We start from the raw sequence: 26,778 nt of genomic DNA on the forward strand, positions 1-26,778 counted from the left end.
TAGCGAACCTCTTCCGATCTCATATATATATATATACGTATATACGTATCTGATTACCTCCGTCCTAACCTATCGGTTGCTTTTCTTCTCTTATCTGTAGGAACTTTTTGCAACAGCGCTGGACTTTGTGAAACTGGAGAAGGTTGAACTGGGTGGATCCAGAGGGAAGGTCCTCAGTGAGATGGTCTTCAGCATGAGCGAGGAGTTTCATGACCGCTGGAGGGCCCTCAGAGAGAGCAAATACGACCCCCTGGACTATGCTGACGATGTGAGGCCGACACTGTGGTGAAACTGTTTGTCGCAGTTGTCTTTGATGTCACACTGCTATGTCATCAATAAACCCGAAGGGGTGTGATTCAAAGCAATTTATAAGTGGCATTGGCAGGCACAGCCGAATAACACGAAATAACTAGTAATTAGATGTTATTTTTCTGCCCCGCGTACAGTAATTGAAAACAAGCAAAGCAAAGTAGTTGCTAAGCAACATGCAAGAATCAGTGACAGCAGTAATTATCAGTCAGTGCATCAATTTCATTTAATTTACTGGATATTTTACAGCTATTTTTCAACAGCTTCCAGTGTGACTCAGCCAATTAAAACTGGAACTGAATCAGAAATTGATCTGTGTTGTAATATACTTTTTGCAAGTGTGTGTTATTCCAGCCAATACGGATCAACTCAGCTAAGGAGAACCTAAAATACAGCATGAAAATGTAATGGAATAAACACTGCCTAATAATATAAGTGGACTCACAGTTTTTTTATCGGGAAAGGGACTGACAATATCCATAATCTCCTGTCTAATGCCCTCTTGTGTCCAGGATTTTGTGCACCACTACAAGCGTTTCATCGAGCAGAACAGAGATTTCGACCAGAGGCTGGGGACTGTCCTCAATCTGGCCTTCCAGCACTCCAAAAACCTGAAGTCAACCTTTAAGGTTTGTCTTTTACACCATGTCCCCTTAAACAATCCCATTACTGTGTTTAGTGATAAGAGGTGTTGATCAGTTACACTTTTCAAATCCAGGGACTCACTAAAGTAAATCAGAACTATATTTTTGGACATTATACTTCCTCAATGTCTAAAATGAACTGCAGTGTTTCTGTGTCCCATCTAGTTGTTGAAGATTTTCAGCACGCTGCTCGAGAGACCTATGATCCACCAGCTGTTCTCTCCTAACTACAACGTGTTGTTGGACATGTTCAACCAGGAAGTAGACCACTGTCAGTTTATACTTGATCAACACAGAGACAGGGTAAGAGGCAGAGCAGAAATAAATATTCTCAATGGCTTGGAAATCTGAATATTGACGCACTTAGAGTACAGAAAAATACAGCCGTATGATCAGACTTCAGCCAGCTGCCTCGATGCCATAATGTGGATGTCTGAGTTTAATACGAAACATGTGTGTCACGTGTGCTACAAACGTCTTTGGAAAACATATTACCTTTAAAGTTATGAACATGACTCTGTCATCAGCCAAGTTAATTCAACCTTTGTGTTTCAGCTGCGGTCCGGCTGTACTGTCCTGGGGAAGAATATGCCGTCAGTGGCCGGAAACCTCAAATGGTCACAGGAGCTTCGGAATCGCATCCTCTCCAATCGGAGCAACCTCTGCCAGCTGGCCCATATGTACGGACCAACCACACACTTATCACACACAGACATAATTATCTCACGCAGCAGATCTGTTGTTGACTTTAATATAATTTGCACTGATAACTCCACGGGGTGCCGTGGTAGCTCCAGGAAGAACAAGTGCCATTAAGGCCAAGTTCTTACCACAGCGGAGGACCCTTTGCTGCATGTCATCCCCTCTCTCTCTCACAAGCACAACAATGGCTTTAATAAACAACTTCACGTCCAGGCGTGCTCCTCGTAAACAATACACTGTATATAAGAAGCTGGCTTTTTTTCCTCCCCTTCCTCCCTCTCTCCCTTCCAGGCCCCTGGGCTGTGCTGAAGCAGACGATGTCCTCCAAAAGTGTGAGCGTGTTCTGGAGGTTCTAGACCGGCATGATGAGGAGCTGTTCTCTGAGTGGACTGAGGGCCTGGAGGACATCTGTCAAACCCACCTAAAGGAACCACTGCTCACACTGGACACAGACACAGGCCTGTTCCAGGTCAACTTCAGTCCTGCAGTAAGAGCCTGGAAGATGCACCAATCACCAAGAGATGTATTCAAATAATAATCAGAGTAACAATAATTGTTTTAATCTAATTATGTTGCATACAATGAACTACAGTATAGAGGAAAATGTATGATAGACCTTCGACTATACAAGTCATTCCACAATTAAACATCTGGTTAAATCATTTAAATATGTACATCAAATATGATTTTTTTGCTGCAACATTTCACTGATTACTAAAAAATGATAAGATATATAATTCATGAAAGCTTTTACATTTGTTCAATTTCTTTTGTCAGCATCCAGTAGCAACAGTGGTTTGTTTACAATAAACTGAGGAACTATTTTGCATTAGCAGCAATAACCACAGTATAGTAACAGATAAGGAAAATCACAAAATGCACTCAACATCAAATCAAAGAAACAAGAGAAAGTGAAACGTTCTGCAGCAATGAATATTTATAACCAGCAACATCAAAATCAGGCACTATAATCCAGGGATTAACAATGTATCTGATGTATACGAGCATCAGTGTGTGTGTGTGCACTTTGTTCCAATCTTAATGAGATTGCCACTTTCAGATGCTGATCCTATCTATTCAGATTGTGGCTGCCACGTTATAAGGAAACAAAACAATTCACTGCACTTTGGATTAATCAAATTCTCCTCCTGTCTCTCTGTGCCTGTCCCCAGTTGACATCAGTGCTCAGGGAGGTGAAGTATCTGGGCATGCTGAAGAACCAGAACATTCCTGAAGCAGCTCTCCAGCTCTACTCCAAACGGGAGACACTCTACATGGTGGGTAACTAAGCTTCAGGTGTTGCATTAGATATAGCGTCAAACTTGACCTGTGATATACTGTATGTGGAAAATGACCAGAGTTTAAGTGTTAACAATGCAATGTATCCTGTAGTACACACAGACACTGACCTTGGTGACCCAATGGTTCAACCAGCTCCACAGCACTATCCTGGCTGTAGAGCTGGGATTGGTGAAAGATGAGATGGATGGGACCAAGCGACAGCTGGATCCGGCCCTACGGGAGCTGAGCTGGGCTCAGGACGACCTATGGGACTACATCCAGAGCACACGGGACCTGGTCAAGGTGCTGAACATTTCTTGTGTATTTTAAGGAGATCTTTTGACTGCATTGTCAAATAACAAAAGGTCAAAAGTGTAATGCTTTGTTCAGTGCTCATGTTCACACTGTTTTGCAGCATATTCACAACATTCTGACATATTTAGAGAAAAGATCCTGTCCCAGTTGCATTTTGTGCTGAAATATAAAATGTTTTTTGGTTTATTTGAAAGATTGTTCAATAGCAGTATCAACAACTGCGGTGAAACTGTTGCCTGCCAATGTCGCATGAATCTTGGCACTCTCCTGATGTGGTCCAAGCCAGCTTTCCTCAATCATAGCAAACACTCCGAAAACGAAAAGCAACATGCAGCTGTCAACTGATGGGATTATAATTACTGGTTGTGACAGATTCTCTCTTTTGCTATTTCCAGAGCATTTCTAGTCGTGTCCAGAAGAGTAAAGCTAACGTGGAGGCCGTCCAGGCCCTAATGGGGAAATTCAGTCATCGTGCCTTCATCACCAGAAAGAGCCGTGGTTCTACTCTCCTCATCTTCTCTGACATTGATGAGAGTGTTTCCAAACAGCATACTCTCATCACTAGTACGGGGGAGGAAATACACAAACTGCTGCAGGTATATCCACCTTACGCTTGGTGCTGGAGAGAAGGACTTATGCACTACAGCTCATTCTTGTATTCATATATATAATTATTTTTCCTCTAATGCATCGCTTTTTGCCACTGTGCTCCAGGAAAGCCAGTCTCTGCTCGGTGTTACAGACCTGGACGGCAGTGAGTGGCGGGCCTACACTGACTATGTGGACCGCATGATCCTGACGGGCTTCTCGAGTGCGGTACGCTGCTCACTGCAGTACCACATGGACAACACAGATGCAGCCCAGCGCATTTCACCGCTGTTTGAGGTCCAGCTGGTGCTCAACAGCAATGAGATGACTTTTGACCCCTCGTTGGACTTCAGCCACAGTGGTAACTTCTATGATGTTGTGGATAAGATGGTAGCCAACATCACCAACATGGCATCCTTTATTCCCAGAGTGGCAAAGCATAAACAACTGGATAACTATCAGGTGCTGTACAGATTAGATTATAGGTTTATACGCAGAAATGTGTCCGCCCCCGCACAGGCCCTTGTCATATGCTACCTCGTTTCTTTATCTTGTAGTGCGACATTAATGAAATGGAGGATTTGTCAGAGATGTGCCATGTCATCCGCTCACGGACACGCGCAGCTATCGCTAAGGTAAGTGTATTGTCCACTCGTGGAAGCTCCTATATGATGCTTACAGCTGTAAAGATTGTGTTGCTTTTCAGGTCAGAGAATATCAGGGATCCTTTGCCAGCTACCGCTACCTCTGGACTGATGACAGGTCAGAAGTGTATGGCTCTCTGTCGTTTTTTTTTTAACTTTTATCAAATTGCTTTATTACTGAAAAAAACACAAATAAAAGTAATTGTACATAATTCCATTCGCTTAACAAATTATAAATATCCTTAATATGGATATTTGCTAAAGGAAAGAATTCCTCCTTTTCACGTCAACTTTCACAGGTCTGAATTCATGAGGCAGTTCCTGCTTTACGGCCACGTGTTAAGTACAGAGGAAGCCGAGTTGTATGCCGACTATGAGCTGAAAAAGAACCCACCCACCCTGGACAACTTCAAAGAACAGGTGTGCTTCACATAAACCCAAACTGACTTGACCACAGTTTAGTGTTTTTATGGAGCCGGTCAGTGCAACCAATCGTCTCTGGTCTTTTCCTCTGTGATCAATGTCCGTGAGTCACTGCATCATTCTTCATTCCAGATCAACCTGTTTGAGTCTCTGCATGTGCGAGTGAGCAAGATGGAGGACAGCAAGGTGTTTTGTGGCTGGCTACAGCTAGACATCAGACCCTTCAAGCACGCACTGATGAATGTCATCAAGAGGTGGAGCTGGATGTTCAAGGAGCACCTGCTCAACCACGTGAACCAGAGGTTAGACACGCATGCAAAACACACTCAAATGTTTATTTCTACAAAAACTGATAAGAATTACCTGAAAATATAGAATACCGAGCAGCAAATGATTGTGTGTTTAAAAACATTGTAAATGAACTCTGCTTGCACAACTGTTGTCTGGTTGTGATCTATGACCCACAATGGCTAAAAAAGTACTTAAAGCAATCTGTTTAAACTGTTTAAGGGGGTGTAGTAGTTACTGCGAGAGATTCTTTTTATTTCAAATCTTCATTGAAGTTACTTATTTTCCGTGCTTCACTTACATCATCCTCCTTCCTCTCTTTCCTGCAGCGTGAGAGAATTGTCGTCTTTTGTCCAGGACACGGCCCATGGTCTTTCTAACAAGGTGTCAGATGGTGACTATGCCGGCCTTGTGGACATTATGGGACACCTCATGGCCATACGAGACCGGCAGATCAGCAACGAGCAGCACTTCAAACCTCTCCAGTCTACTGCTGAGTTCCTCAAGACCTACGGACAGCAGCTGCCAGAGAGCGTCTACACACAGCTAGAAGTGTGAACCAATGCACAAATTGCACACATTTCTATTAGTGCTGGCAGATATATACATTTATCATTACCTTACATTCTCCCCTCTATTACCACAAACCACAGGAGCTGCCAGAGAAGTGGAAGAGTCTGATAAAAATTGCATTCACAGTCAAACATGAAGTGGCGCCGCTACAATCAAATGAAGTTTCCGTTATACGCAGGAAATGTGTCCGGTTTGAGGTGAGGCTGTGTGTGTGCGGGGTAGGATGTCAACCTCTCACAGAGAGCTCAATATCTGAAATCGTCTCACTTTCTTTCCTGCATTATAAGTGACTGCCCCCCCCCCCCCCCCCCCCCCCTGCAGAGCTGCAGAGGGGGGGGGGACAGACAGGTACCTGCAGCTTCAAAGAATTCTGAATGTGCAGGTTTTTTTTCATTTTTTAGGTCAAGCAGCATGAGTTCAGGGAACGGTTTCGTCTCGATCCGATCTTTGAGACCAATGTGGAGAAGCAATATAAACTGATTGACAAGGTGAGCACTGGGAGACATACTTTTACCCACCTATTCAAAAAGAAAAGTTTAAAAGTCATGCTTTGCAAAGCGGTGCCTTACAGTGTATAGTAAAAACATAATTCAAAATGTCTCCAGTCTAATCGAGGGGTAGCAGTGATGGAGGCAGAAATGAAGAGGCTGCAGGACACAGCTGATCTGTTTGAGGTCAGTTTCCCAGACTACAAGCAACTGCGCCAGTGTCGCTCTGACGTCATACTGGTCAAAGCAGTCTGGGACATGATCATCTTTGTGAAGGTAAATGTCAATCGGCACATTTTGATTTCGTAGCTATGTTTGATTTTCATGGATGAAGCATGAACACAAGACAGAAGGGTCTGCATAGTGAGGCTCCGCGTTCGACTGCGAGTTTCCACACCATAGCATACCTATTGATGACCTTTAAGACTGTAGGAGAAAAAACATTCCAGAATCACATATTAAATGCTTCCGTTCTCCCCATTCCAGACCAGTATAGAGGATTGGACCAAGACGCCATGGAAAGAGATCAATGTTGAGCAGATGGACATGGAGCTCAGGCGATTCGCCAAAGTATGACAAGCTTCCATGGCCAAAAATTTTAATTTTTCAAAATGTTTCATTTTTGCCTGTGTTGAGAAAAAAAAGTGAATTTCTTTCATACGTCATGACTACCTCTATTGCACGTTGCAGGAGATGAAGATGCTGGATAAGGAGGTCCGGGTGTGGGACGTCTACATGGGTCTAGAGTCGACTGTGAAGAACTTGTTGACCTCTCTAAGAGCCGTCAACGAGCTGCAAAACTCCGCCGTCAGAGAAAGACACTGGCAACAGCTTGTGAACACCACCCGGGTATATGAGACTATCTCAGCTGCCCGTCTCATACCATCTGATTCAATAATGTTTCATCAAAGCTCATGCTCTGCACCATATACGATACTTGCCACTCTATAGAGATCAGTTCTGATCTTCTTTAGACTGGTCTTCACGTACTCTACCTTCACTCAACCATCCTGCCAGCTCATGTCCAGGCCTATAATGACAAGCACAGTTCAGTGAACCCAATTATCCCGATCTGAAATGTGATCACACTCATGGTTGCCGTTGTATTCCTTTTGGTCCGCAGGTCAGGTTTGTGATGGGAGAGGGCACCACCCTGGGGGACCTTTTGGAATTACAGCTTCACCGTGTGGAGGATGAGGTCAAAAACATAGTGGACAAGGCTGTAAAAGAAATGGCCATAGAGAAAGTAGGTATCATAAAAACTAACCGGTTGTAGAATAGTGTCCTGTATATATTCCTGACAAACACTGTTCCCAAAAGATACAAAACATCATTACAAGTTTTGATTTCTGTGTTTTTCCTCGTCTTCAAAAGACAAATGTCACATCTTGTAAGGAAATGTTTCCTTTTATTTACTTAGGTGCTGGCAGAGATAACCCAGACGTGGAGTGTTATGTCGTTGTCATACGAGACTCACACCAGCACAGGAACCCCTCTGCTCAAAGCCGATGAGAATCTGATAGAAACACTGGAGGACAACCAGGTGAGCCTACAAACTAAACTGAGTTTATCTGAATGATATCTAGTAGATTACAGTAATGTATTATTTCAGCTTTTTAACACTGAACTGTGCTTTTATGTCAGTCTGTCTCCATGACATTAAGGAGGCAACTATTGGAAACTCAAATCCACAGAAACATATTAAAGGGTTAATAATGGTTTAATTTATCTAAACATACATTAAAGAGGGTTCTTACAGATCATCATCTAAAAGCTACTCCGTTTATCTCTCTGCAGGTGCAGCTGCAGAACATCCTGATGAGTAAGTACGTAGAGTATTTCCAGGCCGAGGTGAGCGGATGGCAGAGGAAGCTGATGGTGGCTGACCTGGTCATCTCCTCCTGGATGTCTGTCCAGAGGACCTGGGCCCACCTCAACAGCATCTTCACCAACAGCCACGACATCCGCTGCCAGCTGGCCAACGATGCGGAGCGCTTCCAGGGAATCCACACTGACTTCCAGGTAACACATAGTACACAAGAGCACCAGCCTACATGTGTCACTGCATCGTTATGTTGAGTGATTTTACTCCTACTCCCCCCCCCCCAGAGCTTGATGACTGAGGTGGTGCAGAACAACAATGTGGTGGAGGTGACCAACCGGCCGGGCTTCCTGGACAACCTGGAGACCTTGCAACAGAGGCTGTCTGTGTGCGAGAAGGCCCTGGCCGAGTACCTGGAGACCAAGAGACTCACATTCCCCCGGTTTTACTTTGTCTCTGCCTCAGACCTGCTGGAGATTGTCTCCAAGGGAACACAGCCCAAACAGGTGACGGATTACAATTTGATTATGTTTTCCAAGAGAGTACATATAGAGAGATAGTCAGCGTATTTTAGTTATCAGTTCACTATATGTGTGTTGGTGTCTCGTGGAGCTGAGAATGTTAATAAAGATAAGAACGAGAGATAATTTTCTTTTTTCATTTACTTTAAATTCCAGTCGAGAGATTACGCTCTGTAAACAACATAACCTTTAAAGTGTAAATGGAATTATATGTGTGTGTTTTTTCCAGGTGACCAGACACTTGCTGAAGCTGTTTGACAACATAGCAGATCTTCGCTTCAAGGACTCAGACAGAGGTGGAGGAGGGGAGGACGATGGGGAGGCAGTTGCTATAGGGATGTACAGCCGAGAGGGCGAATACGTTTCATTCTCTGAGCCATGTGTTTGTGAAGGACAGGTAGAACAAAAAAAAAGAAATCTGATTTTTGTGTGTGCAAATACAAGTACAGTTATACTGCCGTATTCATTAATCACATTACCATGGTCTTGCTGTATTTAAAAACCTTCTCTGTATTGTTTGATTTGGTACAGTGTGTATATAATTTTATGTGTGTACAGTTGCCATGCTTCAAGATGTGGTGTCTTTCTCCAGGCAGAGTGTTGGTTGAGTGCCTTAGAGAGCACCATGCGTTGCACAGTCCAAAAAGAGATCCAGGAGGCCGTAGCTGCCTATGAGGACAAACCACGAGACCAGTGGCTGTTTGACTACCCTGCACAGGTATGATCATGTACAGTCTGTGGGATTATGGCTTCAACTTCATGAACTCCACAAATTACCTGTTGTCTACCATCTGTTTTTGCATATCCGCAGGTGGGGTTGACTGGTAGTCAGGTGTGGTGGGCCACAGATGTGGGCATTGCCTTTGAGAGGGTGGAGGAGGGATTTGAGACAGCTCTCAAAGACTACAACAGGAAACAGGTAGCGCCATAAATCCAAAGTGAGATATTGTGAGGATGGTGTGTGAACACACTGGTTGTTTTGTTCAGTGATGAATTCTGTTTTCTTTTCAAGATCACACAGCTCAACTCACTGATCCACATGCTGCTTGGAGATTTAACTCCCGGAGACAGGCAGAAAGTTATGACTGTCTGCACCATTGATGTCCATGCTCGCGACGTGGTAGCCAATCTCATAACTCAGAAGGTAATGCTGAAGCACACATCTGGTGAATTATCCCTTCCTGTTGGTTTTACAGTTTTACTGTATGTGTCTCTTAGGTGACAACAGGCCAGGCCTTTGCATGGCTCTCCCAGTTACGCCACTGCTGGAATGACGAAACCAGACACTGTTACGTCAACATCTGTGACGCCCAGTTTCAGTTCAGCTATGAATACCTGGGGAACACTAACAGACTGGTCATCACTCCACTCACTGACAGGTATGCATACTATGTATAGACCATCCATATGACAAAAACTAAGACATGTGAAGACAATTGATCCAGGAGAATGTCAAACAACTGCCAGGTGTTGACAAACGACAAGAGCCTAAGCCACATGACTTCCTCGCGTTTTTCTTACAGATGTTACATAACGCTGACCCAGTCCCTCCATCTGACTATGAGTGGTGCACCTTCAGGCCCAGCTGGCACCGGTAAGACAGAGACTACCAAAGACCTTGGACGCTCCCTGGGCATCATGGTATATGTGTTCAACTGCTCAGAACAGATGGACTACAAGGTAGCACTGACAGTACAGATGTTCTCCGTGGTGTCCGTTTATGTCATATTTATTGCAATAATATTGTCGGTTATGTGCATTACACCCTTGAGCTTCCCCTCTCTGTGTCTCTGTCACATGTCTTCAGTCCATAGGTAACATCTATAAAGGTCTGGCTCAGACAGGCGTGTGGGGGTGCTTTGATGAGTTCAATAGGATCTCAGTGGAAGTGCTGTCAGTGGTAGCTGTGCAGGTCAAGACTATACAGGATGCTGTACGCAACAAGAAGCAAAGGTACATGTGGAAATAATGACGTGCTTTATAAACAATCCATCTATTTATTGACTAATTTGTCTGCTAATCCAGTCTGAGATTTCTCTACGGACCTATTTAGTCATCTGTACTTGGTCCTGTGTGTGTGTGTGTGTGTGTAGGTTCCATTTTTTGGGAGAGGAGATTGAGCTGAGGCCAACGGTGGGGATCTTCATCACTCTGAACCCGGGTTACGCTGGCAGGGCTGAGCTGCCCGAGAACCTCAAGGCTCTATTCAGGTCTGATATAAAATGAGGGAAAGAAAAGAAGAGATTTTAAGTGCAAGAGTTAAGAAATACCAAAGATGAATAATTAAGAGCGGGTTTGCTTCCTGTTCAGGCCCTGTGCCATGGTGATCCCAGACTTTGAGCTGATCTGTGAGATCATGTTGGTGGCAGAAGGCTTCATAGACGCTCGTCTGCTGGCACGCAAGTTCATTAGTCTCTACACTCTTTGTAAGGAGCTGCTGTCCAAGCAGGTACATAACGCCACTTTCTACTTAATTTACAGGACACTGCATAATGCTCTAACTATTAATTTTGCTCTTACAGGATGGACACTATTTAGAAGGCTAATATGGATGTAAAATGAATTAAAATGTTAGTACAGGCACTCTTGCCAACCGTCATGGGAAATACGGTGCACATTTAGTATGCAACACCTACAGTTCCAAAACTGTAGGTGTTCATTGTGAACACTGCTCATTGTGATGGATTAAAATGCTGCTGGGCTGCTACAATACCTCTACAGTATTGGAAGATAAAAACACCCGAATGAAGAAATATAGTCGGTGCTTTCATTGCTTGAACTGTTCATTCCCTTTAACTGTTAGGATCATTATGACTGGGGTTTGAGGGCTATCAAATCAGTCCTGGTTGTGGCTGGATCTCTGAAGAGAGAGGACCGGAGCAGACCTGAGGAACAGGTATAGTGAAGAACAATTGTGTACAAATCATATGGCTTGTAAGTACATTTGCATTGTGGCATTCGGAATGTCCTTTCCTGCCCAGGTGCTGATGCGGGCACTGAGGGACTTCAACCTGCCTAAGATAGTGACCAGTGACGTGCCGATATTCCTCGGGCTCATCAGTGACCTCTTTCCTCAGCTGGACGTCCCCAGGAAGAGAGACCCTGAGCTGGAGAATGCTGTTCGGCAGTCAGTCAGTGAACTGCGCCTGCAGCCTGAGGAGAACTTTATACTGAAGGTGCCTCATACACGTGCTGCTCTGCTCTGTGAGAAATTAAAATGCCTCTTTTTCCGTCACGGTACCAAGAGATTTTGGTGTGGGTTTTTTTGCTGGAAAAGAAAAGGCACAAAGTTAATCATTGTGTTTATTTATATACTTTACAGTAGTTCTGAATTGCAAGTTTTGATGCACAGTATACTTCATTCCTTTGAGAACATGAATGAAGACATACTCATCGGTCTGTAATTGTGAGAGATAAAGAAAAGCTACTATGAGGAACTTTAATTTTGTGGTGATTTTGGCGGTGCCTGTGGATAAAAGCGGTAGTGTTACCGAGCACCAGAGTCCACAAAGATACCTCGCATCAATGACAAGCTTTAAACATAACCAGCCAGAGACCAACATCTTCTCGCTGTTGGTCTCGTCTGCTTGTGTATGTCATATAGCGGCATCAGTATTAAATTGAGACTGTTTCATAACCAGTTGGAAGTTCCTCACAGTAACTTTAAATTAGCCATTCATAGTATTGATCAAATATCCAGTATGATTCAATGTTTGTGTGTCTACAGGTGACCCAGCTGGAAGAGCTGCTGGCAGTCAGACACTCTGTGTTTGTAGTAGGCGGACCAGGAACTGGAAAGAGCCAGGTTAACTTCTGTATACTATATGCTACATTCAAGGAAGAGTTGAATTTTGCTGTTTTCATATCTGCCGTCTATCTAGAGTGATGATGTGGGATTTGCTCCTGTGAAAAGAGAGTCTGTGTCTTGTATTTATAATGTTTATTCATCAGATCTTGAAGACTCTCCATAGAACCTATGCAAACATGAAAATGAAGCCCGTGTGGAATGATATAAACCCTAAAGCTGTGACTACAGACGAGTTGTTTGGCTACCTGCACCCTGCGACCAGAGAGTGGAAAGATGGTGAGGAACTCGAGGATTTTACAAGAAATTTAATAAACTGTAAATGATGATCGAGGGACCCAGTGTTTACTCCATATTGTGGTTCGCTGTCGAGTAGGAGTTATTTTGGTGCCAAGACCATCATTTATTCCCAAGCCTGTTCGCAGAATTAATTAGAATTTATCAGAGAACTTTTTCTGATTCAGAGTTAGCTCTTATCCAAATAGTTTTGGTCTGGAATAATTTGACATGAGTTTGCTTTAGTGCAAAATTATGCGATGTTTTTTTCCCCCAGTGATGTTTTACTCTTTACTTCACTTTAGGTCTCTTCTCCTCTACCATGAGGGAGCTGACCTCAGTGGGTCATGATGGACCCAAATGGATTGTTCTGGATGGAGATATTGACCCTATGTGGATCGAATCACTCAACACAGTTATGGATGACAATAAGGTCAGAGTGCATCTTTGGTCATTATTGTTTCTGTTCTTCTAATGATGGATGTTCTCCTTTACCCGAGGGTTTCATCAACTGACCCAAAGCACAAACTAAAATTTGAACACACATTCTTGCCAGTGCCAGTCCCTTGCTGCTGCTGTATATACCACAAATCTTTTACTCTGTCCAGGTTCTGACGCTTGCCAGTAACGAGAGGATCAGCTTGTCCTCCTCCATGCGTCTACTTTTTGAGATCTCTCACCTGAAGGCTGCTACTCCAGCTACTGTGTCTAGGGCCGGGATACTCTATGTCAACCCACAGGACCTTGGCTGGAGCTCGTAAGACACACACAAGCACCAACACACCTGTGAAATCATGGACGGCTGTTTAGCGGCGCTGTCTTAACTGTAATTCCCAGGTATGTGACGAGTTGGATAGACACCCGACTGGCCCAATCGGAGCGAGCCAACCTCACTATTCTGTTTGACAAGTATGTGCCGTACTGCCTGGAACAAGTCCGCTGCAACCTGAAAACCATCACTCCCATACCAGAGAACAGCATGGTGCAGGTGAGCGCACACAACATGCTCATTGTGTATCTCATCTACAGGCCGAAAAGTCTTAGTCAACGTGTCACACATCCGTACAGATGTTGAATTTCTATGTTGTGTTTTTGCATATTATCAAAGAGAGCAATGTGTCTCTTTGTATTGTCCAATCAGATGTTCCATGTATGTGTTTTGGCCAATCAGACACTGTGTTCCTTGTTGGACTGCCTGCTGACTGAGGACAACACTCCTGCTGACTCTCCCCGAGAACTTTATGAGATCTACTTTGTTTTCGCCTGTGTCTGGGCCTTTGGAGGGGCTCTCTTCCAGGATCATGTGTGTGGTGACTAAATGTTTGCTTGATGGGCTAACTCCTCTTTTTTAATGCAGTGTTTTACAAACTAGACAACTTAGATTGTTATGTTACATTATGATATTGTGTTTTCCCAGCTGAATGACTATCGTGCCGAATTCAGCCGCTGGTGGTCGAAAGAGATGAGAGCGGTGAAGTTCCCTTCCCAGGGCACCGTCTTTGACTATTTCATTGACTCGGAGACAAAGAAGTTTATTCCCTGGAGCGAGAAGATGGAGCCGTTTGAGCTGGAGCCTGATGTACCATTACAGGTAATGATGTGTGTGGGGGTGTACGTCATGTTTCCACTCATTACTGGCAACATTGTAAACAAGCCCTTACAGTTGGGTCATGCGTTGTGTGTTTCAGACTGTTTTGGTTCACACTCCAGAAACCATTTGTCTGACCTACTTCATGGACCTGCTGCTCCTGAGAGGAAAGCCGATCATGTTAGTGGGCAACGCCGGAGTGGGCAAGACCATCCTGGTGTCTGATAAAGTCAGCAAGCAGAAGGAGGACTTCATGGTGGCTAAAGTCCCCTTCAACTACTACACCACATCAGCCATACTGCAGCGTAAGCATCACAGGAATGAGTATAAACACTTTGGAGGGATTTGTGCTGACTAAGAATGAATACATTCTAATCACTTTCTGGCACAGTAGGGCTTTTGCAAAGTATAACAGTGCTAGTTTAAAGCAATACTGGAAAACTGCAAGCATCATACATAATATATGGTATACAATGAAGGTATTATCTATTTATATATTTAAGCAAATGATTGAACAAAGAGAAAATCTCGGCTACAAATAAGATTCCGACCCTTGTATCAAAGTGTTATTGACATCTCTTGTCATACTGCAATGCTTTTGCCCTTTAATATTGCTGGAAATACATAGCATTCATTAGAATGCAAGTTTTTACTCTGACTCACTGAACATTGAAATTGATTTCCTCTTGTGTTTTTCGTTGCCTTTTTTTTTCCTGGTGCAGATTTCATTTTGAAATCCATAACTTATACGTCATTTGCTGCGAGCACTATGGCGCCCACAGTTTATCAACTTTCTTCTGCAATATATGGACCTCAGGTGTCTTGGAGAAACCCCTGGAGAAGAAAGCTGGTCGTAAATTTGCTCCTCCCACCGCTAAGAGACTCATCTACTTCATAGACGACCTCAACATGCCAGAGGTGGACGTTTATGGGACCGTCCAGCCGCACACACTCATACGCCAGCACCTTGACTACAACCACTGGTAAGACAGAGACACTATACACACAATTATCTCCTTTTGCATTAATGTACAGAACAATTACACACCAACATCTGGAACACATGTTTTGTGCAGTGAATATTCTGAATTTAATCTAAGTAGACAAAACCTTTGTAGGTATGACAGGCAACGACTGGTACTGAAGGAAATACATAACTGCCAGTATATCACCTGTATGAACCCAACAGCTGGAAGCTTCTCTATCAACCCCAGACTACAGGTACAGACGGTCATGCTTACAGGCATATGGCACATACATACACACACGTACAGAAACTATTATCACCATTGCTCTTTCTACTACAATTACTTTACTTCATTAGCTTTTTAAGCATTTTTACAAAGTAATCTATCGAGGTGCAAATGAGAACAGAATGGATTTAATCAGGCGTAAAAGCTAGAAACAATTAAGTTACAAAGAAATTATCAACAAGCAAACAAAAAAGTGAAATTAAATTTAGAATGTCCTAGAAAGCTAATTGCTAATTCTAAGATGAAATGATCAGATTAATAGTTACATTTATAGAGTAGTTTGACAGATACTTTTTGTGCCTATTTTCAGGTCAGTCACACTTCAGAGTCTTAATGGCATTTTCACATCTCTCTTTAATCTTTTCAGAGGCATTTCTCAGTGTTTGCGGTACATTTCCCAAGTGCCGACGCATTGGCCACCATCTTTTCCAGCATCCTGTCGGCTCACTTCCTTCAGGGAGGATTCAGCTACGGTGTCTCCCGCTCAGTCGGAACTCTCATGCAGGTAAGCTTACAGCATCAATGCAGCATCTGTCGACATTAAAACCGGTTTCTTTGTTCCAATCTATCAATGAATCACTCTATCCATGCAGTAATAATGCCCGTCTGTTTCTGAAATCTATCCATCTTTTGGTTCTGCTTATCCAGGCAGCTATCTGTCTGCACAAAAAAATCAGTCAGAACTTCCTCCCTACAGCGATACGCTTCCACTACATCTTCAACCTGCGAGACCTGTCTAACATCTTCCAGGTAACACACGCATTAAAAAAAAGTCACATGTGTGTAACTGAATCACATGATTATTGATTCTGTGCATGTTGATGTGTAGGGTATCCTGTTTGCACTGCCGGAGAGTGTCCGTTACCCCATGGACCTGGTTCACCTGTGGCTCCACGAGAGCTCCAGGGTCTACTCCGACAAACTAATGGAGGAAAAAGATGTGGAGCTCTTCAACAAAATCCTGCTGGACACTGGCAAGAGATATTTTGAGGTAAGAAACAAATACATACAGACCGTCTTTATCTTTAAACATACCATGTTAGGCGATAAATGTCCTTCTTCAATCTACACAGAAACCCCTTGTGGCAGATCAGAGAGTCTAACAACACAATTGATATTTCTAGGGCAGCAATCTGTAGAGCAGTATGTCACACTGGATCGTTAAAAATAATTGCTCTGTTCCTAGCCATAGAAGGGCTGTTTAGTTGTGGCATGTTCTGTATTTTTCATGTCTCTGCTTCTGCCAATTTTTTTTCAGGGAATAGATGAGTCCGTCTTTATCCACCAGCCTTTGGTGTACTGTCACTTTGCCCAGGGAGTGGGAGAGCCTCGCTACCACCAGGTTCGACGCATTCATAAATACACAAGCTAGATACGATTTGGACTCCATGTTGCTCCTTTCAAGCATCCATTCAGTCTTTATTAACTGTGGTAATAATAATATAGGTGAGTTTAATTGTTTTTGACTTTAATCAATTTATTATGTAGATTATCTGTTGCTCACATATCCAAAAACGTTATGGCACAAATCCTGCTGTCGTGTCTAATCTGTCAGAAAATAAATGAGGATGAATGCACTCATTAGCAAATTAATTACCTTTCTTCTCTGTATGGGGTTTGAATTGAAAGTTAATTGACTCAAGTCTTGATAAGAACTTCATTTAATTAGGCATCAGGAAGTTACCACATGGATGCTGCTGCCCTTACTCAAGAGAGCCAGCTTTGTTTATTTGCCCGTCTTGACAGGCATTAGACTGGGAGAAACTCCAGAAGACGCTGGCTGATGCTTTGGAGCATTATAATGAGCTGCACGCTGTCATGGACATGGTACTGTTTGAAGAAGCTATCCAGCACGTGTAAGACACAGAGACACTTACACGCAAACTGCAGTCGTACACATACTCACATGTACAAGGGAGGATTTACACACACTAGCACATATGTAAACCACAGAGCATACACACACTATTACTTCTGGTGTTTGTGCTCAGATGTCGCATCAGTCGTATCCTGGAGGCCCCCTATGGTAACGCCCTGCTGGTGGGGGTTGGAGGAAGCGGGAAGCAGAGTTTGTGTCGGTTGGCTGCCTTCCTCAGCTTGCTGGAGGTTTTCCAGATCACTCTGCGTAAAGGTTACGGCATCAATGACCTCAAGGTGGACATGGATTCGCACATGCACGCACAATAGATACAAAATGTCACTCCCCTGTTTGATGTATGACTCAATGCCAGATGAACCTGTAGCATGCCATACAAACGTATCTTTTGTACCTCTTCTGCAACCCCTCATCTCCAGAGCGATATAGCAGCGTTGTATATAAAGGTCGGGGTGAAGAACATCGGGACAGTGTTCCTTCATACAGACGCCCAGATTCCAGATGAACGCTTCCTGGTGCTGATCAACGATATGCTGGCCTCAGGTTTTACTACGCTGACCTACGATTCCTGATTTAGTGTGTGAAAGTATTTACAGGAGGAAAACCTCATCTGACAAATTTAATTCCTCCACATTGTTTTTTGAATTGAGAGCAGAGAAGACGAATTGTTCATAGGTTAGATACACGTAAAAGTAAGTGGTGGAACGAGAGATCTCGTCAAAACTTATCTGTAAATTTAATTTTTCATTAGTGTGGTGGTACACGGATCATGCTGATTCAATCCCAGGTTACACTGGCTGGTATAGAAGCACTTTAATCTGATTTAAATGCACTTTAAATTAGAATATAATTGACTTACAGACAGACAGAGAGACAGTCAAATACACATATTGAGCCAGCATTGTTCGTGTTATTTAGGGGATATTCCAGACCTGTTTAGCGATGAAGAGGTGGATATGATTATGACGTCAATCCGGATGGAGCTGAGAGGATTAGGACTCATAGATAGCAGAGACAACTGCTGGAGCTTCTTTATTGAGAGGATACGAAGACAGCTGAAGGTCAGAAACATTATTATGTGTGATATCGTATAAAATGTGTACTATGACTACCTGCATTATTTAAACCCATTTTGTCATATCATTGATTGTGCCACCAACCTCTCTGTCCTCCAGGTGGTCTTGTGTTTCTCCCCAGTTGGGTTCACATTACGAACACGTGCACGAAAGTTTCCAGCTCTGGTGAATTGTACAGCCATAGACTGGTTCCACCCCTGGTCTCAGCTCGCCCTGCAGTCTGTCAGCTCGACTTTCATTGAGAAGATACCTGGACTGGAGGTGTCACCTCATTCACCTAGCATTTATATTCACTTTCTTTAAAGTGCCTGCCTGTGTAATAATTCCACAAATGCCTGTGCGTGTTTATCCTATGCAGCCAAATGTGCGGGCATCTATCAGTGAGTTCATCTCCTACGCTCACACCTGTGTCAATGAGGTGAGTTGTTGCAAAGCACCATGGGTGATGACCACTCCTGACACCTACTCTGACATCATCTCTCGGTCGTACAGGTGAGTGTCAAGTACCAACAGAACGAGAAACACTTCAACTACACCACCCCAAAGAGTTTCCTGGAGTTTATGAAGCTGTATGGCAACCTGATGGGGAAAAAACGCACAGAGCTGACCCAGAAGATGGAGCGCTTAGAGAACGGCTTACAAAAACTACTGACGACTGCATCACAGGTCGGGCAATACATTTACTTTGTCCGTCTCCATATATTCTCCCAATCTGTCCTGCCATTTTCATGTTGTTTTTTTAAATCCCTTTCTATTCCTGTCTGTCTTGCTCAGGTAGAGGATCTGAAAGCCAAGCTAGCGCTGCAGGAGGTGGAGCTGTGGCAGAGGAACACAGACATAGAGGCTCTCATAGCTAAAATAGGACAACAGACAGACAGACTCAACCAAGAGAGAGCTGTGGCTGATGCAGAGGAGCAAAGGGTAAGAATGTGTGCGTGCGTGTCTTCTTGTGCAAAAGTAAAAATAGAAGCAAAATCCTTTTGAGTTTAATTTCATGCCTCTTCTTCAGTTTACAGTACATGGGCTGAAGGACAGAAATCAGTCAAACTTGCAACAATCCATTCACAGTAAAGACTTCCCACTTTGTTGTGTCTTTGCTTTGTTTCTTCAGGTGGCAGCGATCCAAGCTAAAGTAACAAAACAGCAGCGGGAGACTGAGGACGACCTGGCCAAGGCTGAACCGGCCCTACAGGCAGCCAATACAGCACTCAATACACTAAACAGAGTAAATCACTTGTGTACATGTAAAATATACAGAGACCTGAATCCTGTCACCACAGCTGATTTATTAGGGCCCCAGCACCGACAACGTCGGGCCGCGAAGGCCCAATTCAACCTGTAGGAATTATTATTATTTATGCAAATGAGTTGCCTTTTTGAGGAGCTTTCATTCAATTAATTTTATATGAACCGTTTGCTAGCGATGCAAATATACAAACAAAAATTGTGTTGCAAGGTTGGCTCCATCCAAGTGTGTGTGTGTGTGTGTGTGTGTGTGTGTGTGTGTGTGTGTGTGTGTGTGTGTGTGTGTGTGTGTTCTCCTCCAGTTGAACCTGACAGAGCTGAGGACGTTCCCCAACCCTCCAGCTATTGTCACCAGCGTCTCAGCAGCTGTTCTAGTGCTCATGTCTCCCCAAGGCCGAATCCCCAAAGATCGCAGCTGGAAGGCTTCCAAGATGGTCATGAGCAAGGTGATATTTTAAAGCCACGTCTTGTGTTTTTTTAGATTAATGGCTGGCAACCACAGAGCCATAAATTCCATCACAAATAAATATTCCCCTTGCTGCTGAAATAACATTGTGTCACATTTGAAATGATTTATTGCCGTTTTATTCCTTGTCCTTTATCTGTTTTCATATTTCTTGTGATGATGTATGGACTGTCTTGTTGATCCTAGATTACTGATTTAAAATGTCATCTATTTTGCTAAAAGGCTGTGTTATACTGAATGTTTTACAACATCTATGTTTTATATTCTATGTGCTGCTGCTAACTTGGCCTCTTGTAAAAGAGATATTTCATCTCAGTAAGGCACTTTGCTAGAACCCCCTTTTCAGTTGTATATACACTGTATTACATTAGACAGATGCCAAATTGTGTATTTTTATTTTATTTCACTTCTCAATTCCAGCTCATGATTTAGAATCCAAAAAGCCTGCAAAAAGTATTATATATGTAGATGACACCATTTTATGTAATCCACACACACACACACATCTGCACATGCAGGTGGATGACTTCCTGCAGGCTCTGGTGAACTTTGACAAAGAGCACATCCCCGAGGCCACGGTGAGGTGTGTGAGAGACGACCACCTCAGTGACCCCGAGTTCAACCCCGAGTTTGTGCGACAGAAATCCTCGGCTGCCGCGGGGCTCTGTGCCTGGGTGATCAACATCATACACTTCCACGAGGTACACACATGGCCAGCTGTCATATTTAATGTCATACGATCTAAACCGGTGTGTGTGTGTGTGTGATGTTTTTTATTGTACAGTACTTTGTTCCTGTTGTTTGATCATTTGATGTTTCTCTTTCCCCAACTATTGCTGCCTGGGTAGATTTTTGTAAGTACAAAGTTCTCCGCTTTGTGGTGTTTGTATATCAGAATATCAAGTTAACAGTGTGTGCATGATATTATATCACATATATTAAATGGTTTTATGGTTATAGTTTTGTCTGCATGTCTTACAACTTACATGGTATTTTACTGATTGCAATATATCTCAAAATGCAATGGGTCAAACTGGTCTGTGTGTGTGTGTGTGTTTGTTTTGTCCACAGGTATTATGTGAGGTAGAGATGAAGAGGATGTGCTTGTCTCAGGCCAACGCTGATCTGGCTGAGGCTGCTGAGAAACTAGAGGTCATCAGGAAGAAACTCGCAGTACGTCTGTTTATACACTTTCTCTTAGTGTCTTCTGTCTTTACATATATTTACATATAGTAGATATGTAGCAGTAATATAGATTGCAGATTGTCACTTTCAAGCAAGAATTGTTTGTTTGCTTCTTGCAAAAATGTCCAGCCCCATCATTTTACTGACGTGTCTGCTACGAAGGGGCTGCAGCTTTATCATAGGTCCTACTGGCTCTTCATGTTTTTACTACTGGTGGCAGTGACATTTAAAGTCTAACACTCTCCCTTCTCCTGCAGCAACGTCTCTATAATTATGATTGCTCATGGACATGTTTTATTATCTTGTTGAACTAGCAGTAATAGCGAACCTTCCTAAGCACATTCTAGAGAGGGTAATGTCTGGTTTCACACATAAATTGTCAGGTAATTTACAGCTTGCACACAGCGTTAGAAATATTTTATTAAGGGACATCCAGGGCCACGAGTCATATTTCTTTCTTCCTTAGGAGCTGGACAGTAACCTGGAAACTCTGACATCAGCCTTTGAGAAAGCCACATCAGAGAAACTGCGCTTTCAGCAGGAGGTCAACCGCACCAACAAGACAATAGAGCTAGCCAACCGGCTGGTGAAAGGACTGGAGGTGGGCACAGCAACGACCAATGGGAGTTTAGTTTGATTTGTGTTTCTTTAAGCTGAATTAAAATATTTTGTTTTAGTGCAGTATGTTGGATACTAAATATTTTGGGAAGAAGGGGTGCTTCTTGTGTAGGGTCTCACTGCATGTATGCTGTTTGTCAGAGTGAGAATGTACGCTGGGCCCACTCAGTTGGTCAGTACCATGAGCAGGAGGAAACTCTCAGCGGGGATGTCCTCCTAACCGCGGCCTTCATCTCGTACGCCGGCTCCTTCTCCAAGAAGTACCGGAGAGAGCTGCAGGACAACCTCTGGATGCCCTTCCTGCGCGGCCAGAAGGTACAATCTTACAATGAATAAATATGTCCTAAGTTATGAGGCTATCTTTATATGATGTTGCACTTGAGGCTTCGCCCCTTAACTCTCATCGAAAAGAATTACAGAAAGCCGCCCCGGGCTGCTAAAACACACTGTGTCTGATCAGGGCCTCAAGGTTCACTGTAATGATGTTACAAGCTGTTCCAAGTTATCCAGGAAGTTTTCTGTGAAGCGCGTATCGAGGTTGTGTCGACCAATGACGTCATTGATGACGCCCGAAGTTGAGAAATTATTGTTCCTTCATAAAAAACAACAAATAAACTCTCCCCTCTACATCACTTTCCGAGTTACACAAGAACATCCACTGCCCTCTGACTGGTTAAACCACTGCCACCAAAGGATTGAGTTACACACATTTGATGCATTACTCAAAAGGAAATTTGCCTACCATCGCAAATTACAGAGATCACGTGGTTTAAATCATCTGTAATATATCCACCTGTTTCACTCCTTCTGTGAACCAATTTCCTGGAAAGCATCAATGCTTCATCTCGTCATCCCTAGTTCTCTCCACACAATTGTTGCAGAAGAAAAACCTTCCAGTACACAAAACACTGGCCGTCCTTCATTCTCCTGGAGAGTGAAGCTGACCAACCAGTTGGCTGTCCTCTGTGGCCTTTTATACCCTGTCACCTGATGACTGAGGCCAATCAGGGAGGATCGCTCGCATTAGTGCCACTTAAAAACAGGTGGCATTAATCCCCCCTCATGTGGAGCCAATTGGTAGTCAATTGCACTTTGACAAAAGATATTAATCAAATGTGGCCTCTCAAGAGGCATAATCAAAACATAAATATTGTTAGCGAAGCTGATAAACAAGTAAACATTACTTGCTTTGGAACTGACTAACATTACAGCAGGAGAAATCACACGCAAATAGATTTTAAAGGGGAACCTACTCCTTCTTCTTAAAGGGTCGGGCAGGTCAGGGAATTAAAGTCCCCCTACAGAAAGCCTGTGTGAGCAGAAAGACTGAACTCAAGTGAACAAGCATTTCTCAAACATCACAAATTCACTGAACATATCATTTTCTTAACAGATGAGCGAGAGGAGCGTGTACCTTCCTCTCAGCATAAAAAAACCCATTAACTCAAGTAAATTGGAGTGTAGAGGAGAAAATAGGCTCCATGACATGTGATGTGAAAACCTGTCACTCCTTCCTCTCACGGAAAGGCCCAGCCCAGACCGGGGATGATGTGTGGTGACGGTGCTAACCACTGCACCACCATGCCGCTTATTCCCATGATCACATCTCTTCTGAGCATTCTCATTTCTCCATCAGATGCCCATTCCCATGACAGAAGGCTTAGATCCAGTATTGATGCTGACTGATGATGCGATGGTGGCCCAGTGGAACAATGAGGGCTTACCAGGAGACAAAATGTCAACTCAGAATGCGACCATCCTCACAAACTGTGAGTAGCGGCAGTAAATATACATATACTATAACGCTATATCACATCACCGTAGTGATGATAGTCCCTATCTCACAGACAATAAAACCGTGCAGTGCTAGGTTTGCTCAGTATTGTTGATGTGTGGATTACGTTTGTGTGTCGCTTCAGGTGAGCGCTGGCCTCTCCTCATTGACCCTCAGCTGCAAGGCATCAAGTGGATCAAGAGTCGCCATGGCAGCGGCCTCAAGGTTGTCAGTCTAGGGCAGAGAGGGTGAGTGTTTTTTAATTCCACTCTTACATCCTCGGGTAGAGACCCTGTATTGATGCTATATATCAGATGCTCTCGCTCTCAGCGGCACTTTTATGTTCTCTGTCTGGGAGAACAGACACTATTTGTGTACATTTTATTTTTTCTCATTGTTTAAATGTTGTTCCAGCTATGTAGATGTGATAGAGCAGGCTGTAGTGGCAGGGGACACCGTCCTCATAGAGAACCTAGAGGAGAGCATTGACCCTATTATTGACCCTCTGTTGGGACGACACACCATCAAGAAGGGAAGGTATGGACACACACGTGAACATGTGTACCGTACACACACAAAACTTAGGAGCATTTGTTCCTCTCAGTTTTCTCCACTCTTCTCTCGTGCTTTACACTTCCTCCCTGTGCTCTCTCACAGTTGTATAAAAGTTGGGGACAAGGAGTGTTTCTTCCACCCAGGCTTCAGACTGATCCTCCACACCAAGTTGGCCAATCCTCACTACAAGCCAGAGATTCAAGCCCAGACCACGCTCATCAATTTTACTGTGACCAGGGACGGTCTAGAGGACCAGCTGCTGGCCCAGGTGGTGAATCAGGAAAGACCCGACCTCGAGCAGTTTAAGGTGGGGTCAGTTAGTTATTAGGATCCTCTTTCCCTTTGTGATAATGCAAATTGGGGTTGGTCCTCTAAAACATTATGATCCACAGTTAATCTGTTTACCCATTACAATAAATTGTATTATGATAGTAGTGGGAGTATTTTAAGGTTCGATAACTTTACCGCTTCAATGACCAGTTTTTATTACAAAATTAAAACACATCCTACAGTACTGTTAATGTTTTTGCTGTTATTGACCCGACCTGTCTGTGTAAACTCCCTGCAGAGTGAACTGACCAAACAGCAGAACATGTTCAAGATTGAGCTGAAGCTCCTGGAGGACGAGCTGCTGTCCAGGCTGTCTGCTGCAGAGAGTAACTTCCTGGGTGACAACGTGCTGGTGGAGAAGCTTGAGACCACCAAGCACACTGCTGCCGAGATCGAGATGAAGGTAACGGGATGAATGTGTGTGCTTAGTTGTTACAGCCTCACAAGTAAGTTCACTTGCTTTGCATCTTTATAATTTCAACATAACCATCTCTTCTTCTCCTGTCTTCTCCCTCCATCCCTCATTCTCAGGTCCTGGAAGCTAAAGTCAATGAGGTGAAGATAAACGAAGCCAGAGAACTCTATCGTCCCGTTGCTGTCAGAGCTTCGCTGCTCTACTTTATCATGAACGACCTCAACAAGATCAACCCCATGTACCAGTTCAGCCTCAAGGTCTGGCTCTCAACTGAGAAACTGAATTATTAAGAAGCCGACATTCATGTTGTTGATGAATTTATGCAATGAGCATAGCCAACTATGCAATAAACTTTCTCCCTCTTGTTCTCAGGCCTTTAACGTGGTTTTTCACAAGGCGGTGGCGATAGCGGAGGCTTGTGAGGATGTGAAGAGCAGAGTAAACACGCTCATAGACTGTGTTACCTACTCCACCTTCAACTACATCAGCAGGGGTCTATTTGAAGGAGACAAGCTCACCTTTACTGCACAGCTAGCCTTCCAGGTGTGTATGTGTCTGCGTCAGCATCAGAGAGAGAGAGAGAGTGTGTGTGTGTTTCATCCCTGACTGTGTTCGTTCTCTTTTAGTTGCTCCTGATGAGTCAAGAGATAGATGTGCGAGAGCTAGACTTCCTGCTGCGTTTTAACATTGACCACCACTACGTCAGCCCCCTCGACTTTCTTTCCAACACAGCGTGGAGCGCCATCAAGGTGCACACACACACACGTCCACACAGGATTTCTTTTGCCGGCTCAAATTTGGAAATGATTTTGTGCCAACACAACCTTGCTGTGCCTTGCTGTTGCCCAGGTGATGAGCTTCGCTGATGAGTTTCGTGGTCTGGATCGGGACATTGAAGGTTCTCCTAAGCGCTGGAAGAAGATGGTGGAGTCTGAGTGTCCTGAGAAAGAGAAGTTTCCTCAGGAGTGGAAAGGGAAAAGCTCCCTGCAGAAACTCATCATGATGAGAGCCCTGAGACCTGATCGAATGACCTATGCTCTTAGGTGAGGAACGTTTGTTTCTCCTCTTATGTTACGGTTGTTTTTTTTCCTTTTAGATTATCAACTTTTATATAAATTTTCCACAAACCGAGACTATTTCTGCTCTTCCCTATTGGCATACTGTAGGAACTTTGTGGAGGAGAAACTTGGCGTGAAGTATACAGAGGGCCGAAAGACTGAATTTGCTAAGTCTTTCAGAGAAAGTGGTCCAGCCTCACCCGTGTTCTTCATCCTGTCCCCTGGAGTGGACCCACTTAAAGATGTGGAGTCACTGGGTACTGTAAACAGAGTGGACTCACTTGGATAGATGGATGGATGGATTTCAGTGGGAGTATAATCACATGAAGATTTTTCGCAGTGGGAGGTTTTAATCTACATCAACACATTCCTGTTCCCAGGGAGGAAGCTGGGTTTCACTATCGACCTTGGGAAGCTTCACAACGTGTCCTTGGGCCAGGGCCAGGAAGCTGTGGCTGAGGTTGCTATGGAGATGGCTGCCAAGGAGGGTCACTGGGTTATTTTGCAGGTCCGACTGGAAGAGAGAAGAGTTTATACGCAATATTTGGATAGATAAAAATAATGTTTTTTCTTAGCAAAGAATCATGTGACAGAATCATGCTCCCTCTTTAATAATAATTACTGACTGAAGCTCTAAATAATCCATGCTTCAAAGTTCAC

General features: G+C 43.7%; 1 protein-coding gene across 1 annotated transcript in view; it reads left to right on the top strand.

Moving 5' to 3' along the window:
* The window catches only part of dnah9l (dynein, axonemal, heavy polypeptide 9 like), a 60,914-nt gene that overhangs the window by 30,303 nt on the left and 3,833 nt on the right, over positions 1 to 26,778 (top strand). Inside the window, exons 2-75 of the mRNA XM_031854878.1 lie at positions 101 to 268; positions 822 to 938; positions 1,119 to 1,256; positions 1,509 to 1,633; positions 1,947 to 2,142; positions 2,828 to 2,932; positions 3,048 to 3,239; positions 3,647 to 3,847; positions 3,966 to 4,301; positions 4,397 to 4,474; positions 4,546 to 4,601; positions 4,783 to 4,903; positions 5,039 to 5,208; positions 5,524 to 5,746; positions 5,848 to 5,964; positions 6,169 to 6,255; positions 6,373 to 6,531; positions 6,742 to 6,825; positions 6,946 to 7,104; positions 7,379 to 7,501; positions 7,676 to 7,798; positions 8,053 to 8,277; positions 8,365 to 8,583; positions 8,828 to 8,995; positions 9,191 to 9,316; positions 9,410 to 9,517; positions 9,611 to 9,742; positions 9,817 to 9,977; positions 10,122 to 10,278; positions 10,406 to 10,551; positions 10,692 to 10,808; positions 10,909 to 11,047; positions 11,402 to 11,494; positions 11,580 to 11,774; positions 12,326 to 12,403; positions 12,550 to 12,682; positions 12,985 to 13,112; positions 13,288 to 13,436; positions 13,517 to 13,667; positions 13,851 to 13,982; positions 14,097 to 14,270; positions 14,368 to 14,572; positions 15,085 to 15,250; positions 15,386 to 15,488; positions 15,888 to 16,025; positions 16,169 to 16,270; positions 16,350 to 16,511; positions 16,779 to 16,862; positions 17,267 to 17,376; positions 17,512 to 17,674; positions 17,816 to 17,939; positions 18,315 to 18,457; positions 18,572 to 18,733; positions 18,831 to 18,890; positions 18,965 to 19,138; positions 19,247 to 19,393; positions 19,584 to 19,697; positions 20,020 to 20,163; positions 20,702 to 20,884; positions 21,032 to 21,037; positions 21,255 to 21,356; positions 21,835 to 21,969; positions 22,128 to 22,301; positions 23,623 to 23,755; positions 23,906 to 24,008; positions 24,175 to 24,297; positions 24,418 to 24,622; positions 24,884 to 25,048; positions 25,177 to 25,317; positions 25,433 to 25,603; positions 25,687 to 25,809; positions 25,910 to 26,103; positions 26,227 to 26,375; positions 26,499 to 26,626. Of these exons, the coding sequence (XP_031710738.1) occupies positions 101 to 268; positions 822 to 938; positions 1,119 to 1,256; positions 1,509 to 1,633; positions 1,947 to 2,142; positions 2,828 to 2,932; positions 3,048 to 3,239; positions 3,647 to 3,847; positions 3,966 to 4,301; positions 4,397 to 4,474; positions 4,546 to 4,601; positions 4,783 to 4,903; positions 5,039 to 5,208; positions 5,524 to 5,746; positions 5,848 to 5,964; positions 6,169 to 6,255; positions 6,373 to 6,531; positions 6,742 to 6,825; positions 6,946 to 7,104; positions 7,379 to 7,501; positions 7,676 to 7,798; positions 8,053 to 8,277; positions 8,365 to 8,583; positions 8,828 to 8,995; positions 9,191 to 9,316; positions 9,410 to 9,517; positions 9,611 to 9,742; positions 9,817 to 9,977; positions 10,122 to 10,278; positions 10,406 to 10,551; positions 10,692 to 10,808; positions 10,909 to 11,047; positions 11,402 to 11,494; positions 11,580 to 11,774; positions 12,326 to 12,403; positions 12,550 to 12,682; positions 12,985 to 13,112; positions 13,288 to 13,436; positions 13,517 to 13,667; positions 13,851 to 13,982; positions 14,097 to 14,270; positions 14,368 to 14,572; positions 15,085 to 15,250; positions 15,386 to 15,488; positions 15,888 to 16,025; positions 16,169 to 16,270; positions 16,350 to 16,511; positions 16,779 to 16,862; positions 17,267 to 17,376; positions 17,512 to 17,674; positions 17,816 to 17,939; positions 18,315 to 18,457; positions 18,572 to 18,733; positions 18,831 to 18,890; positions 18,965 to 19,138; positions 19,247 to 19,393; positions 19,584 to 19,697; positions 20,020 to 20,163; positions 20,702 to 20,884; positions 21,032 to 21,037; positions 21,255 to 21,356; positions 21,835 to 21,969; positions 22,128 to 22,301; positions 23,623 to 23,755; positions 23,906 to 24,008; positions 24,175 to 24,297; positions 24,418 to 24,622; positions 24,884 to 25,048; positions 25,177 to 25,317; positions 25,433 to 25,603; positions 25,687 to 25,809; positions 25,910 to 26,103; positions 26,227 to 26,375; positions 26,499 to 26,626 (10,545 nt within the window). The remainder of the gene's footprint in view (positions 1 to 100; positions 269 to 821; positions 939 to 1,118; positions 1,257 to 1,508; positions 1,634 to 1,946; positions 2,143 to 2,827; positions 2,933 to 3,047; positions 3,240 to 3,646; positions 3,848 to 3,965; positions 4,302 to 4,396; positions 4,475 to 4,545; positions 4,602 to 4,782; positions 4,904 to 5,038; positions 5,209 to 5,523; positions 5,747 to 5,847; positions 5,965 to 6,168; positions 6,256 to 6,372; positions 6,532 to 6,741; positions 6,826 to 6,945; positions 7,105 to 7,378; positions 7,502 to 7,675; positions 7,799 to 8,052; positions 8,278 to 8,364; positions 8,584 to 8,827; positions 8,996 to 9,190; positions 9,317 to 9,409; positions 9,518 to 9,610; positions 9,743 to 9,816; positions 9,978 to 10,121; positions 10,279 to 10,405; positions 10,552 to 10,691; positions 10,809 to 10,908; positions 11,048 to 11,401; positions 11,495 to 11,579; positions 11,775 to 12,325; positions 12,404 to 12,549; positions 12,683 to 12,984; positions 13,113 to 13,287; positions 13,437 to 13,516; positions 13,668 to 13,850; positions 13,983 to 14,096; positions 14,271 to 14,367; positions 14,573 to 15,084; positions 15,251 to 15,385; positions 15,489 to 15,887; positions 16,026 to 16,168; positions 16,271 to 16,349; positions 16,512 to 16,778; positions 16,863 to 17,266; positions 17,377 to 17,511; positions 17,675 to 17,815; positions 17,940 to 18,314; positions 18,458 to 18,571; positions 18,734 to 18,830; positions 18,891 to 18,964; positions 19,139 to 19,246; positions 19,394 to 19,583; positions 19,698 to 20,019; positions 20,164 to 20,701; positions 20,885 to 21,031; positions 21,038 to 21,254; positions 21,357 to 21,834; positions 21,970 to 22,127; positions 22,302 to 23,622; positions 23,756 to 23,905; positions 24,009 to 24,174; positions 24,298 to 24,417; positions 24,623 to 24,883; positions 25,049 to 25,176; positions 25,318 to 25,432; positions 25,604 to 25,686; positions 25,810 to 25,909; positions 26,104 to 26,226; positions 26,376 to 26,498; positions 26,627 to 26,778) is intronic.

Source organism: Anarrhichthys ocellatus, unplaced genomic scaffold (genome assembly GCF_004355925.1).
Source record: "Anarrhichthys ocellatus isolate YVR2014 unplaced genomic scaffold, GSC_Weel_1.0 scaffold15, whole genome shotgun sequence".
NCBI classification, from domain to species: domain Eukaryota; kingdom Metazoa; phylum Chordata; class Actinopteri; order Perciformes; family Anarhichadidae; genus Anarrhichthys; species Anarrhichthys ocellatus.